Source organism: Typopeltis vanoorti, chromosome 10 (genome assembly GCF_054136105.1).
Source record: "Typopeltis vanoorti isolate ZY-2024b chromosome 10, IOZ_Tvanoo_1.0, whole genome shotgun sequence".
In the NCBI taxonomy this organism is placed as follows: Eukaryota; Metazoa; Arthropoda; class Arachnida; order Uropygi; family Thelyphonidae; genus Typopeltis; species Typopeltis vanoorti.
The window spans coordinates 35,888,934-35,905,078 of NC_143558.1; the positions used below are offsets into that span (position 1 = coordinate 35,888,934).

Below are 16,145 nucleotides of genomic sequence, written 5' to 3' on the forward strand. Positions count from 1 at the left end.
TTCATTTCCAATTATATTGTCTAGTTTTGTTGAAATCTAAGTTTTAATATCTGTTTTAAAACTACTAATCTGAAATTTGATTTTTGTGTCCCTCTTATCATACAAGTGCAAGAATAATCACAATTTAAAATAATGAATATTTTTACAAATTGTTTATGTTAATATATTATTAGTTTTGATTTCATAACATATATCGACTAGCGATGTACCAGTTGTTATTATTCCTGTCAAAATGAAATGTAAACTATTTGAAATTGATGTACTTATTAGAATCTGATAATTTGTAAAATTTGAGTTTTTTTTTATTGTAAAATTGTCAAGTGTTGAAATATTTGTTGCATTTTGTGAATGCATTTTCTTGTTACTAATGAGACAACATGTCAGCCATTATGCATAACTTGTTTCTTGCAATTTACGTGGAATGTGCATGCTCGTTGAGGAGTTTGATGGGCGATTGACAGCTGACAGAGAGAGCGTTTGGTATCGAGGTAATGAGGAAAATAAGAGAGTTAATGGAAGTTTAAGAACGCAGACTGGAGAAATTTTGTTCTTAGGAAGTTTTGAAGTTTTACATGACAGTAGAGAGAATATTAATAGAAGATTCTGAAAAGGAATCATGGAACTGTGAGTCTTTAAACTGGAGGAGTTGAGACTGTTAACAAGTATTTAGTTAAACAAACGAAGATATTGCAGTCGGCATTTTAATTGAATGTTCGAGGAAACATTGATTGGAAAGTTTCATCTGTCTTAAGGACGCTGGATCTATTTGTTATTTCTACTGAAAAAGGCGATGGAATTAGCTCAACTTAGATATCTAGTAGAAGAAACTCCTCCCTCTGGTACAGTAAATTGTGCATCAAATAGAACTGCAAGAGGTGAGAAATATTTATACTTCAGGGATAGAGGAGAAATAATATTGTATGCTACATAATGGAGATAAAAAAAAAAGGATCACATAGAAAAGAAGAAAAAAAAAAGTATATTTTCAGAAGGGCCCTAACAAAGAAACTGACTCTGATGAACATTTTTGTTGTTGTGAAAACAAGGTGTTTAGTCTGATAGACATGATTAAGTATTTGTCAAACAATCCAATAATAGAATGAGTCAGAGAAAGAATGATTTTGATATTTTTGGATAAGAAAATCTCTAAAGTATAGATTTATTTTAAGAAGGCCTTAGATCCAGTTAATTTTGTAGTTATTCATGTAATGTTATTTAAATGTATATATTGTTTTAGTTTTATGAAATTTCATATTTTTTTATTTGGTTTTAGAAATTATAGACTTTATAACCGTGTTATAAATAACTATTTTAATTTCCCGACGTTTTGACTTTCATATTAAGGTCATCATCTGGAGTATGTACAGGTACAAGCTGAGTCACATTTCACACAAGTAAGCTAAAGAAACAATGATTTGATCAACAGTTATTCTACTGACATCACCTCTAGTGAAAAAAAAAATACAAATAAAATTAAAAATTAATTAATTATTTAGAAACTACATCAAAGCTAAATCAATTTAAAATAACATGAGAGAAAGATTCTTTCATATATATATAGTTTTCTTACAGTAACAACGATGTCCTATTTTTAACATGACAATTATTATATTAGATTTAGGATTCTGGATTATCTGTAGTCCTGTTTATAGTTAAGTTAACTCTTAGGGAAAAAGGTTCCATGGGTAGAATATGTGCTTTCCACATGCTTGGGATTTTTAGACCATCATTATTGTTCAGATTGGGGTGGTTGATAAGAATCTCACAGGCTTCCTTAAATTTGCATTCATACCATGTTTTGGTGTGATGTAAACAACTGGTGCTTTTCCAGTTAGTTCTATGTAAACTGTTCAGGGCATGATCAGAAAGGCCAGCTTAACCACAGTTATTATATTTAACGTGTCGTTTATGTTTCTTTTGTCTGATAGGACTAGTGTGTTCTGTTTCCCATATATATGGTAGATTACAGGCGCAATAAATACTGTATACTCCAGGGTAGGCCAGCAGAGGGAGTGGGTCTTTGGATGAGTTGAGTAAGCTTTTTAATTTTACAGTTGGTTTAAAGGTGATTTGAGATTGTATTTCTGTAATATTCTGTTTATTTTATCTGATGTTCCTTTAATGTGAGGAATGGTTATAGTTTTATTGTAGTCTGGTTTATCTTTGTTTTTTATTGAGGTCTTGTAGAGAATTTTATTAATACTGTTTTGGCTGTAACCATTTTTTAGAAAAGTATTGCTGATAACTTTAAATTCGTCTTTTAGTGCTTGTTCATTGAAGCAGATCTTCAAAGCCCTGTTTTTTAGAGTATTAATGACAGTTTTTGTGTTGGGGTGGTGATAGGAGTTTGTGTGTGTATATTGGCCAGTATGTGTTGGTTTCCAGTAAACAGTGAAGGAAAGACTGCCAGAAGGAAGATGTATGACAAGTGTATCTAGAAACGGAAGTGTGTTCTGTTTTTCAATCTCGGTTGTGAACTCTATGCATTTGTGTTGTTTCTTTAGGTTGCTAAAGAAAGTGTCTAGTGTCTAGCAGCCATGGGGCCAGATCACGAAAACATCGTCAACATTTCTCAGCCAGACATTGGGTTTTAAAGGAGAGGATTTTTGAGCATGTTGCTCAAAATGTTCCATGTAAAAGTTAGCAGTGGGGGGGATAATGGCTAGCCCATGGCTGTGCCTTTTTTTTTTTTTTGCAGGTAGAAAGTGTTTTGCCATACAAAATAACTAGAACGTAATACATGCGCAGAGAGTGCCATGATATCTGGAGGGAATTTGTTCTGTAAAAGAAGGATTGTGTCTTTGATTGGGACATTTGTAAAGAGGGCAGAGACATCGCATTGACTAATAAATCTTCTTTTTCTAGTGTAATGTCTTTAATTGTTTATGAAGTGTTGTGTGTTTGTCATATAGGAGGAGGAATGACCTACCAACTCCTTGAGTGTTGCCGCTAATTTCTTGTTTAGGTGATAATTCGGGCTGTCTATACCGTCGACTATCGGCTGGAGTGGTGTGTTTTGTTATCTTTGGTAGACTGTAAATTCTTGGGGAATGAGCATTGTGCAGAAGTAATTTTTTGACTGTATCTTCGTTCCATGCAGTAATTGATTTAAGTAGTTGATTTAACAAGTTGGTATGTACTATTGTTTGAGACTAGTAAAATGTAAAATCTGAACTTTCAACTTACTTGAATGCAGATATCTTATCCTCGAAAAGATTACGGAGAACACTGCAAACCATATCCTTCAAACTAAGAAAGAAAATCTCATATCCAAATTTCATAGACTAAAAGATCGACAAAACCGACAGACATATTTGAATTTCTCCACAGTGAACGTTAACAACCAACCAGAAGCAAGAAACAACAGGAGCCACCAATCACCTGCAGGTAACAGTAACATAGTTAACCTATCCAACCATGCCTTACACAAAAATGAACTTTCGCTACTCAGCAAAGGTCTCAATTTTGCCATAGCACCCAGATTGATGAACAAATTGGATTTTATTTGTAATATTGAAAGAGGCTTAAGATTCATCCCAAATACCATAGCAGATAAAATACGTTTAGAAACCGCCAACATTTTAAATATAAATTATAAGAAAACAATAAAAAGCAACTTAACAAAACATGAATTAACAGCGGTGAAGTCATTAAAATCAAATCCGAACATCGTAATAACTAGAGGCAATAAAAGAAGTACCACTTATTCTAAGCCGAAACACATATTTAGAAAAAATGAATCTGCTAGTTTCGGACAATAATACATACCAACTTGTTAACTACGACCCAACCAATGGGGGGGGGGGGACAAACAAACAGAGAAACCACTTAAACCAATTACTACATGGCCCGAATATGCAGTCAAAAGGTTACTTCTGCACTACGCTCGTTCCCCGACAATTTATGGTCTACCAAAGATACACAAACAAAACACACCACTCTAGCAGATAGTCGAAGGTGTAGACAGCCCGAATTATCACCTAGCCAAGAAATTAGTGGCAGCACTCAAGGAGTTGGTAGGGGGTAGGTCATTCCCTCCTCCTATATGACAAACACACAACACTTCATAAACATAATCAAAGACATTACATTACATTACATTACATTAGAAAAAGATGATTTATTAGTCAGTTTTGACGTCTCTGCCCTCATTACGAATGTTCCAATCAATGACACAATCTTCTATTACAGAACACATTCCTTCCAGATATCATGGCACTCTTTGCACATGTATTACGTTCTGGTTATTTTATATAGCAAAACGCTTTCTACCTACAAAAAGAAGGCACGGCCATGGGCTTGCCATTATCTCCCCCCCCCCCCCCCCATTGCTAACTTTTATGTGGAACATTTTGAGCAACATGCTCTAGATTCCTCTCCTTTAAAACCCAAAGTCTGGCTGAGATACATTGACGATGTTTTTGCAATCAGGCCCCATGGGCGTCAGACACCAGACACTTTCCTTAGCCACCTATAAAAAACAACACACATACAGTTCACAATTGAGATTGAAAAACAGGACACACTTTCCTTTCTAGATACACTTGTCAGACATCTTCCTTCTGGCAGTCTTTCCTTCGCTGCTTACTGGAAACCGACACATACTGGCCAATATATGCACATAAACTCCTACCACGACCCCAACACAAAAACTAGGTGTCATTAATACTCTAAAAAACAGGGCTTTGAAGATCTGCTCCAATGAACAAGCACTGAAAGACGAATTTAAAGTTATCAGCAATACTTTTCTAAAAAATGGTTACAGCCAAAACACTATTAGCAAAATTCTCTACAAGACCTCAATAAAAAATCAAGATAAACCAGACATTAAAGGGACATTAAAATAAACAGAATACTATAGAAATACAACCTCAAAGCCACCTTTAAACCTCCTGCAAAATTAAAAAGCTTACTCAACTCATTCAAAGACCCACTCCCTCCACTGGCTCACCCTGGAGTATACCATATTTATTGCACCTGTAATCTACCATGTATAGGGGATTCAGTACACTTAATTCCTATTAGACAAAAGGAACATAAACGACACATTAAATATAATAACTATGGTGAAGCTGGCCTTTCTGATCATGCCCTGAACACTTTATGTAGAATTGACTGGAAAAGCACCAGTTGTTTACATCATAACAAAACATGGTCTGAACGCAAATTTAAGGAATCCTGTGAGATTCTTATCAACCACCCCAATCTGAACAATAACGATGGTCTAAAAATCCCAATCATGTGGAAGGCACATATTCTATCCATGGAATCTTTCTCCCTAAGAGTTAACTATAAACAGGACTGTAGATAATCCAGAATCCTAAATCTAATATAACAATTGTCGTGCTAAAAATAGGACATCATTGTTATTGTAAGAAAACTATATATATGAAAGAATGTTTCTCTCATGTTATCTTAAATAGAATTTAGCTTTGATGTAGTTTCTAAATAATTAATTAATTTTTAATTTTATCTGTATTTTTTTTTTTTTTTTTTTTCACTAGAGGAGATGTCAGTAAGAATAACTGGTGATCAAATCATTATTTCTTTAGCTTACGTGTATGAAATGTAACTCAGCTTGTCCTTGTATATTTGTATATACTCCAGATAATGACCTTAATATGAAGGTCGAAATGTCGGGAAATTAAAATAGTTATTTATAACACGGTTGTAAAGTCCATAATTTCTGAAATTATTAATTATTATTATTATTAAGAGAGATCTCCAGGGAGTCAGAGACTCATCGACGGAGGCCACATACTACACACACACACACACCAGTTATCATACGTATTCTTTTATTCATTCACACTGCTTGCACTCAAAACATCCAATGACAATCCATTCCAATCACGCACCACCCTCTGAGAGAAAAATCTAGCCCTTACACCCTTCTTGGCAGCCTTCATTCTCAGCTTCCAAGGATGTCCTCTTGTCCTTTCCTCACCCTCCATAAATTGAAAAATCCTATCAATTGAAATCCTGAATGACCCTTTCAGCAGTTTGTAAGTCTCAATCATATCACTCCTCTTTCTCCTGTTTGCTTCTGTCTGCAATCGACAAATTCTCAACCTGTCTTCATAATCAGTATTCCACAATCCTGATATCGTTCACCTTTGTACTCTCTCCAATATATCAGAATCACATTGGAAACCAGGAGACCAGACCTGCACACAATAATCCAAGTGAGTTCTTATCAAGGCCTTGTGAAGAGGCAAATAGCATCCTTATCTTTGCATGAGAACGTTCGTTTGAGCATTGTAATTATCTTTTGAGTTGTATTTGCAATCTTTGCCACATGGCCCCTGAACTTCAACTTCCTATCTATTAACACTCCATGATCTCTAGTCTCATCAGTTTCTTCTAGCCTAATCCCACCAATATAATACGACATTGGATAGGTAATCATGCCGAAGTGAAAGACTTTACATTTACTGACATTGAACTGACACCCATTTTCCCATCCCCACAATTCCAGCTTATTCAAATCATTCTGCAAGGACTGTATATCAGCAGCATTCATGATTACCCTGCCTAATCTTGCATCATCAGCTAATAACTGTATGTCACTTGTCAAATCCTTCCCAATATTTTTATTGTACAGATTGAATAACAGTGGACCAAGCACTGATCCTTGTGGTACACCACTTGTTACCTTGCAGATTCAGATCCCCCGTATACCACTTTCTGATATCTGTCAGTCAGCCATCCTCTTATCCATGCTAATGTTGTATAACCCAAACCCACTTTCTCCAATTTATGCAGCAGTCTGTCATGTTGTATTCTATCAAAAGCCTTAGCAAAATCCAAAAGTGTCATGATGTATCTATTCCCCTTGTCTAGTTCAATGGTAAAGTTGCTAAAACATGACCTTCCCTTAGTAAACCCATGTTGTTCATTGCAAAGTAGAGATTCACTGTCAACTCATTTCTGAATGCGGGCTCTAACTAATTTTTCTAAAATCTTCACCACCACTCCTGAGATATTAATTGGTCGATAGTTTGATACATCGGTCTTTGCACCACTCTTATGCAATGGAATTACCATACATTCCTTCCATTTCTGTGGAATCTTCCCTGTTCTGAAACTCATATTAAACATTCTGGTCAAAGGAATGATCAATTTAGCTGAACACTCTTTTTTAGCACATATGCTGATATTCCATCAGTCCCTATTGTTGAATTCTTATTCAGTTTGTGTAACAGCTCTAATACCTCAGCCTCACACCTGCATTTCTTCATCTAGTCAAGAGGTAACAGTGAACTCAATGTTGTGTTCACTAGGTTGATATCTTTTAACAAAATGGGCACTCATTAACTGAACAACCTCATCTGCATCAGTAACCCTCACTTCATCTGGATTTAGAAGAGTTGTTCTTTCATATTCATTCTTTCTTTTACTTGCAACATATCGATAGAATTTTTGTGGGTTGTCTTTCGCATGCAGAGCCAGTTTCGTTTCATAATCAGACTTTGCTTTCCATACAACAGTTGCGACTATTCTAGCCTGCTGCTTATAACGTTCATAATGGACATCATCCTTATGCAAACAGTATTCCTTCCACATTGTCCTTTTCTTATGATCTTGCTTAATAAGATTACACATCCATTTGACTCCTACGCTATTTATTCTTTGAACTCTCGGGACACATTCTGATATCGCATCATTTAAATATTGTTTAAATGCTTCTCATACACTGTCGATATCCTTTCCATCCAGCAACCGATCCCATTCCATTGAACTCAGTATACGCCTCAGTTGGTCATAATTTCCTGCTTTGTAGTTCGACATGTAACCTTTTTTTGAATGGAACATTCATAAACTTAGTCACTTCCCAAGTGAGTACCACATGATCACTGTCACCAACTGAAGGCAGAATAGTTACGTCTTTAACTGAAATGCCCTCCGATACTATAATCAAATCTAGCACTCTTTGACCTCGAGTTCTTTCTGTCACATGCTGCATGAGGAAGTTGTCCTGCAACAGCTCAATAAATGCATTTTCATTCTTCTCATGAGATTCTACTGCTTCCCAGTCAATATTTGTATAATTAAAGTCTCCCATTATGATTACTCTTTTCGTGCTCACCTTTTCTATTTGGTGATGCATTTCTTCATCACCAGCAACCCATCCACCAGGTCTGTAACAACATCCCACTGTGTAATTTGTCTTATTAAGATTTCACTTCGCACCAGATGGCTTCAAACTCACTGCCATGTGAAATATTGTTAGTAGTATTACTACATTCATAGGTCTCAACCCAAACTGGATTTAAGTCATCCGATATCATTAGCAGCACGCCCCCTCCTCTCCTATCCACTCTATCCTTCCTAAAAATACTGTACCCATGACACTCGATACCAGTTAATAGGTCTGATTCTGATAGCTAGGTCTCACTAATTCCTACAATCTGAGGTCGCAACAAACTGTATCCCCTTTGTTTCTGATACTCCTAGCATTCGTGTACAGACATAATAATCTACCTCCATGTTCTTTAGTATACCCTTGTTTGCAGTCTGCCTGACCCAATTTGAACAACTTGCACACATATGAGCAGAACAGAAACCCAAAATCGTTCTCACCTCGCCAACATTCCCATCACTGACATAGTTATATGCCATTTTTGCTCTTACACTCACATTCACATCATTCCTCCCTTTATAATTTAGTTTTCCTGACTCTCTGTGTTAGGCCTCATACCAGTTAATAGTTTTTCCAGACTCCTGATACCAAACGAATAAAATGAACTCTGATCACCATGCAACACTAAAAGAAAGGATTTTTTTTATTTTGTCTCGAGTCAGTGATTTTCTGGATCTTAAAAGAAATAGTTAAAAGTCATTGCACCAATTGGAATTGAACCCTTGTGTAAATACTAAACACTCGGAGTAAAAAATCTCTTTATGGAAGCAATCTCTAACAAGTATAATAGAGGAATAATCTTAATTTTGCTTAAATATGTTAATTAATTTATTATCTGTGTTATTAGTATTATGTATTTATTTATATTTAATTTTCTTATCTGCACAGGAGCCTGTTGCCCATACTAAAGCTCAGGTACTATCACGTCGAGTCTGGGAAATACTTATGATGTTACCTACATCACCTGTAATGCTACAAGGATTTAAGGACATAGCAAAAGTAATTACTCAAACTTTCATGTTACAGCTTTTAATTTCTTATGTGCAATATGTAACTCCTTGATCTGAAGTGGTGAACATTATCTTTATTGATCACATTCACAAGTGGTGATTATTCATTAATAATCAGCTAGTCTTTTACAAACGCTGAAACATACAAACACCAGAGGTTTAATAATACTTTATTAAGACAGATATTTTGATTGATGAAATTTTTTTGTTATTGTTTATTATTTTGTGATGCCTCCAAGGAGTTCGAGGACTCATTGAGGGGAGGACACCCACTCTACAACTCTTCATCTCCATCCACCAGCTACATGAACCTCTACTATTATCATCTACATCAACACCATCTACTGCCCGCCTTCACCACTAGTATTTTTTGTCTATAAATTACTCGTGTTCTGAAGTGCTGATTTGTCTGCTTGCAGGATGAAAAACCCAAGTTTCTTGGAGAAAAAACCCCTGCTACCTCCATATGAAATTGGCTAATTCACCTTCAACTGAAAAAGCCCATATAAAGATTCCTCCCATCATGAAGAGAATCGATCTTAGACTTTTTCCAAAATCAAAGGGCGCAACAGAAGGGATAGGACAATCAAAGCATCTGTGGTGGAAGCTAAGTTTATGTGCAGTGAGGAGATAAGAGCTTGATTTTTCTCTCACAGAGAAGTGAGCGGAACAGTTTCCCTGTTGAAGTGGCAACAAGTACATCTAGTGTGAATGAGTTTAAGAGATGTATGAAGACTGCCCAATGAGTCCTTAACTCCCTGAAGAATTCTGATAATAATAATAATAATGACTGTATTTCTTTACCTTTATTTCAGAGTGGCTTATCCATAATCACAACTAGCTGCAAGCAGTTTTTTTTTTAAATCACACCTTGCATTTTACTGCACTGCACAGTATGTATTTTACAGTACGGTATTACTTTCACATATCTTTTGAAATCTATTGCTGCTATTCTACCTTATTGATGTTTGTGTTTGCTCTTTCAGAAATTTATGGACTTATATATCATTTATCTTTTTATTCTTTTCTGTCTACTAGTGTCTGGAATCCACATTACATAATCCCAACATCATCTTTTTAAATTCTCTGCAGTCTTTTCACAGTTTCTTTATCCGTTCAGAATCTAGGAGACCAAATCCTGCAGTGTAATCCAGGTGTAATCATATAAAGTCTTGGTAAAGAGGGCTTCATTATCCTTATATGTCAGTGTTTATATTCAACATCATAATTAACCACCTGCTTTCACTAAACATATTCTTTAAATTAAGGCAATCACAAGGAATTGGGTTAACACCTGAGAGGGACAGAGGAGACCATTTATCCTTAGGGAGAAGCAACAAGTATGTGAGTTTATTAACAGGAAAAGCAAGCAGTTTTTTTTTAATCACACCTTGCATTTTACTGCACTGCACAGTAGTCAACAATGGTCTAATGTTAGACTATTGTTGACATAATTGGCTCTTCTACTGACCATTTCAACACTTAAGTGTTCTTATTAGCTGTTTTGCTCAAAAATTTGTGAAAAATGAATCTGATTTCTTGAAAAAAGCAACTTATTTTTACAACTGACTACCATCATTGTCAGTTTTGACATTCAGTCCTTTTTTTGTAAATGCTACTACTTGCTGCTCTTCAGTTATCACAGCATTTCTTTCAGACATAGATTGATTTTGTCTGTAAAGACATGAGGAGCTCTCTTTCTCTGGCCATAGGTACTTTCTACCTTGAGTATGTACAGGATGTCTGCTTTCCTCCATATATCAGCCATCACTTTAAATACAATATATGGATGCTATTTATGCCATATGACCTCACCCTGAAGATAATGAACTCTCATTCCTAACCAGAATCAACATCTTACTTTCCCTCAATAGAAACTTCACCATGAAGATAAAAAAAATAAACCTTATAGACATCCTTCATTCCTGCTTTCTTTCTGGTGTGCTTGACTACCTTAGTTTATAATCTTTAAAGGTACCTGTGGCATGACTATAAACAACAAATTACATGATAACCACAGTAATTAACTTTAATGAAATAAAAGTACAGATATTTCGTACTGAAAATAACAGTACATCATCGGTGCATAGAAACAAGCAAATCAAAGAAACGGGAATACAAGGTATACATGCAATTGGTTTACCAATTAAAAACTGTTGCTGCATGCTAGAAATTAATATATTAATAAATAATATTATTAAAACTATTTTTGATGGTTACATGAAATGAGAATCTCCCAAACTTTTGGGTGAGAGAGGCAATCGTTCCAATTTAGATGACTTTTAAAGTTTCATGTATTCAATATAATATTGGATGTTCATTAATTCTTTTTTCACAGAACAGTCTGTTTACCCAAAGTATGTCAGATTACATTCACAAGATATCTGGTAAATGCCAGCTAATGATAGCGGTGACAGTTGTCTTTTGTAGATGGCAACAGATGAGAAATTTTGTTGATAGGAAAATATGTGGGAATAAGGTGATACTTCTTTAAAAAAATTCTACCAATAAGTTTAGAGATACCAGAAATATAAGGGATTGGAACCCTGTGGTCTGTTGAAGAATAATGAGGTGTTGGGAACATAGGAGTCTATTATCTGCTGGATTTGCTTAGGGTTGTAACCATTAAATTTCATTAAAGTTTTGATAGCGAGAAGTTCTTGCTCTAAGCTTGAGGGAGAGGAGCATACATTATGTGCTGTAGTAATTAAAGACTTGATAACACCAATTTTTCGAGAGGTGTGATGAGCAGACTTTTGATGAATGTATCTGCCAGTAATGGTAGGTTTTGATAAACACTTGTTGATAAATTACTGGAGGCTGTATGCATAAGAAGGATGTCCAAGAATGGTAAACTACCAGCCTTTTCTTTTTCCATGGTGAATTAAATGCGTGGATGAATGCTATTCATCTGTTGTAGGAAAGTGGTGAGTTCATTTTCAGAATGAGGCCAAACAGCAAAAACATCATCAACATAACAAAACCAATGAGAGGGTTTGGAGATGAATGTATGAGAACAAGGTATCTTCCAGATGGTTCAAAAAATAGTGTGCCAAAGGTGGAGATAGAGGCCTACCCATGGCAGTGCCTTCAACCTGTCAATAGATCGTGTTTTTCCAGCTGAAATATTCTGATTCTATAACAAATTCAAACATCCTTGCAATATCAGGAGGGGACAATCAGCATACAGTAAATTAATAGTGTCAAATAATGGAATGCTAGTAAAGAGTGAAACAATATCAAAGCTAACTAACAAATCCGACTCTTGTATTTGAATATCTGTGATTTTCTCAAGAACATTTTGAGTGATCTTTGCCTTGTTAAGTGGAACTTGTCTTGATAATTGATCTGGATTGTCCAGTATGGGCAGTTAATAAATGTGCCAGAAATTTAGCAATTCTATAGGTGGGAGAGTCATTACAATTCATGATGGGTCTTACGGGATAACCTTCTTTATGAATTTTTGGGAGATCATATAAATGAGGAGCGCTTCCAAAATAAGTGCACATCTTGTCCAAAGTATTTTGATTCCAACTAACAACTTCATCAAGTAGCTTGTTTAATTTGTGTTTTTGTAGAGTTATAACTAATATCTTGATAGGTGGAGGTATCCTGTAAAAGGCAGTCTATCTTTTAAAGATAGACAGACCTATAGACCAAGTAATGACAGCTCAAGCCAGATGAGCCCAGGTTGTTTATAGAAGTCTGTTCCTCTGAAGATTCTTCTGCACATTTCACCTTTGGGATATGAATCCCCCTTCTGCTGATTTGTCCGTTGTTCTTCACAGATGTCCATTAGCATCCTTGTAGGGAGTGTACCCTATAGAAGGTCCCAAGGAGTGTAGCAGGGACATGGACTTGCTTTACTCCCCCTTGGTTAATTCACTTGGTCACTCATGGATAATAATAAATGAAAGTAATGTATTGTGCCTTTCTGAATCAGTTTAGTTCTGAGTTGATATATATATATATATATATATATATATATATATACTTGAAGTAGAAAAAGCCATCAAAATCCAGAAATGCAAAAAGGCAGTGGAAGTAGATAATATTTGACCAGAAATGCTCATGTATGGAGGTATAAAAGTCTTACAGTGGCTGCATTGCATAGTTCAGAAGGCCTGGACGGAGGGATGAATTCCAGATGATTGGAGTGGAGCTCTCATAGTACCCATATATAAAAAGGAAAATAAAACTGAATGTGAAAATTATAGAGGTATTTCTCTGCTGAGTGTTCCTGGCAAGATTTATGTAAGTATACTTGAGAAATGGACAAGAAGGATTGTGGAAGGGAAGCTTGGTGAAGAACAAGCTAGATTAAGGCCAAATAGATGCTGTCAAGGATCAGATTTTCGCTTTACGACAAATAGTTGAGAAATCATGGGAATATAACAAATATCTGTATTTAAGTTTTGTAGATCTGGAAAAGGCATATGACAAGGTGCTAAAAGAAAAGCTATTCAAAACATTACAGTTATGTGGTGTCAATGGAGCATTATATCAAGCAATACTTAATGTTTATTTGAGTTGTTAGTCAGCAGTTAGAATTGAAGGAAGTAGAGGAAGATAGTTTTATGTTAAATCTGGTATCAGACAAGGATGTACATTATCCTCTCTGTTATTTATAATCTATATGGATCACATTATGAAGAAAAGTGACGTTTAACCTGATATCAAAATTGAAAATGTTAATCTCAGTTCTTTACTTTATGCAGGTGATATTATACTTCTAAATAAATCCACTACAAGTCTGCAAGATTCCCTGACTAAATTGAATAACTGTTGTGATAGATATGGTATGAAGGTCAGCAATAGCAAGACAATGATAATGAAAATAGGCAGAAACATTGAAAATATCAATTGCATTGTGAATGGAGAACGTATAGAACAAGTAAAACATTTCAGCTACTTAGGCATGATTTTTAGTGAAGATGGTAAATTAAATATGGAAATAGACAACAGAATCAACAAAGATGGTATGGTAGGAAGTCAGCTGAATAAATTTATATGGAATAAGAGAGAAATTAGCCAAAACACTAAATTAGCTGTATTACAAGACAGTTTCAAACCAATTTTAACTTATGGATCTGAGAGCTGTGTTAGAAATGAAACATTTGATCAAAGACTAGAGACCACAGATATGAGAATCCTGAGAAAGATTAAAGGCATGAACATATGACATCAATGGCAGTATCATGTTAAGAACGAAGATATTAGAAAAAAACTTAACATTGTTAGCATCCAGTGACCATTGGTATGGTCACTTAAACAGAATGGGAAAGGAAAAGTTACCAAAACAAGTGTTCTTTGCCAGGTTGGCAGGAAAAAGGACTCAGATATAGGTGGATTGATACAGTAAAAAGTGCCTTTCAAGATAGGAATATAAGATCTGATAATGTTGAAGGCTTGACATGTAATAGATTGATTTGGAGGAAAATTGTAGATAGGAAGTTTGTAATGGATTTGTAAGTTTTTCATGTAGTACTAACATAGCCTGTACACCCCTTCAGGGTACATATCTGGAATTTGATGATGACGATGTATATATATATATATATATATATATATATATGTAGGTTTTTAAGAATATTATATATTAATATAAGAAAACAAAGTCTTTATTATACTGATAAAATAAGACCCTAGTTTCATGGCCATCTGTGCAAATAAATAGATTATCCTGATGGTATAATAAGCAAAGTTGGATGGGACATTTTGTTTCATATGGGACATTAAACATCATGATATAAGTTGCACGATATTATTTCAAGTACTGAAATGCTATTTGGAGTCTGAAATGCTGTACTGAAATGCTATTTGGAGTCTGATAGGAATATAAGAAGAATAATGATGAGCGTCTATACATATTACTTCCCAAAATTGAGGAAGTTTAACATAAATATTTCTAATTAAATTCAGTCAGTGTACCTCACAGAAGTCATTAAAAAAATTGCCTGCTGAGAAGACTGGTAGATTGTTAGACATGTTGCACTATTGTAGTCTAATGTTATTCTAAACAGACTAACCTCAATATTCCCATATGATGATTCAAGTGTGATAGGTCATGTGAGTAGGGCAGCATACAGTTAGTTAGTACCTTCATGGTATAATGGATCTGACTTGTCTTTTAGGAAGAAATAAAAAAAAAGAATCTAATTTTTGTATCATGCAAAAGGTGACTAGCAAATTTTTACATTATAAATGTCTGTCTTCTCTCAGGTAGATCGGATATATGATATAACAGAGACTGTGGATGGTCACTGTCAAAATCACTTGAACAAAACATGAAACACTGGGAAATTATTACTAAGATCTATACTGTTTATTAATATAAATTTTATCAAATGCACTCATGCTTTATTTATTTTTAAATCTCTCTCTCTCTCTCTCTCTCTCACATACACACACTCATCCACCCATTCACCCTCCCAGTAGGATTGGTTTTTACCTGTTTGTCTCTCTGCTGCATATTAAGAGAAATTCCAATCTCTGTCTACTTTCATTGTTATTTATTTTTTTAATTTCCACTGATGGTACACAATATGTGAATTGAAATATTTGTAGTTATTCTCTATCTTAATTAAATTATTTTTTCTGCTGTGGCTGTGCATAACTTTAGTAGAATTAATAAACATATAAAGACACCCATTAGGTGCATTTTGCAAAATAGGTATTAGATTTCCTTCTTCCTTCCATCCTGTGCAGTTTCTGAACTCCAGCTTGAAACATTTTATTGAAATATGGTATTTGAAATCCTGAACAAAATTTGAACTATCATAATTTTTGTTTCATTTGTACTATTTGCAGGGATACACATATATCAGAATTAGATATTGGTAATACTCTTGCTGGATGAAAATTGCCTCTTCTCTTCGAAAATCCACAAACAGTTGATTTTGATGTTTGATGTTGATGCATGTACTTTCTTCTTTATTATTATAAAACAACATAAAATGATTTTGATGTTCATGTTAAACATTCAAAACACT

General features: G+C 34.8%; 1 protein-coding gene across 1 annotated transcript in view; it reads left to right on the forward strand.

Moving 5' to 3' along the window:
- The window catches only part of puf (ubiquitinyl hydrolase 1 puf), a 1,013,305-nt gene that overhangs the window by 356,402 nt on the left and 640,758 nt on the right, over positions 1–16,145 (forward strand). The window contains exon 26 of the mRNA XM_090399560.1: positions 9,032–9,142. Within this exon, the coding sequence (XP_090255686.1) occupies positions 9,032–9,142 (111 nt within the window). The remainder of the gene's footprint in view (positions 1–9,031; positions 9,143–16,145) is intronic.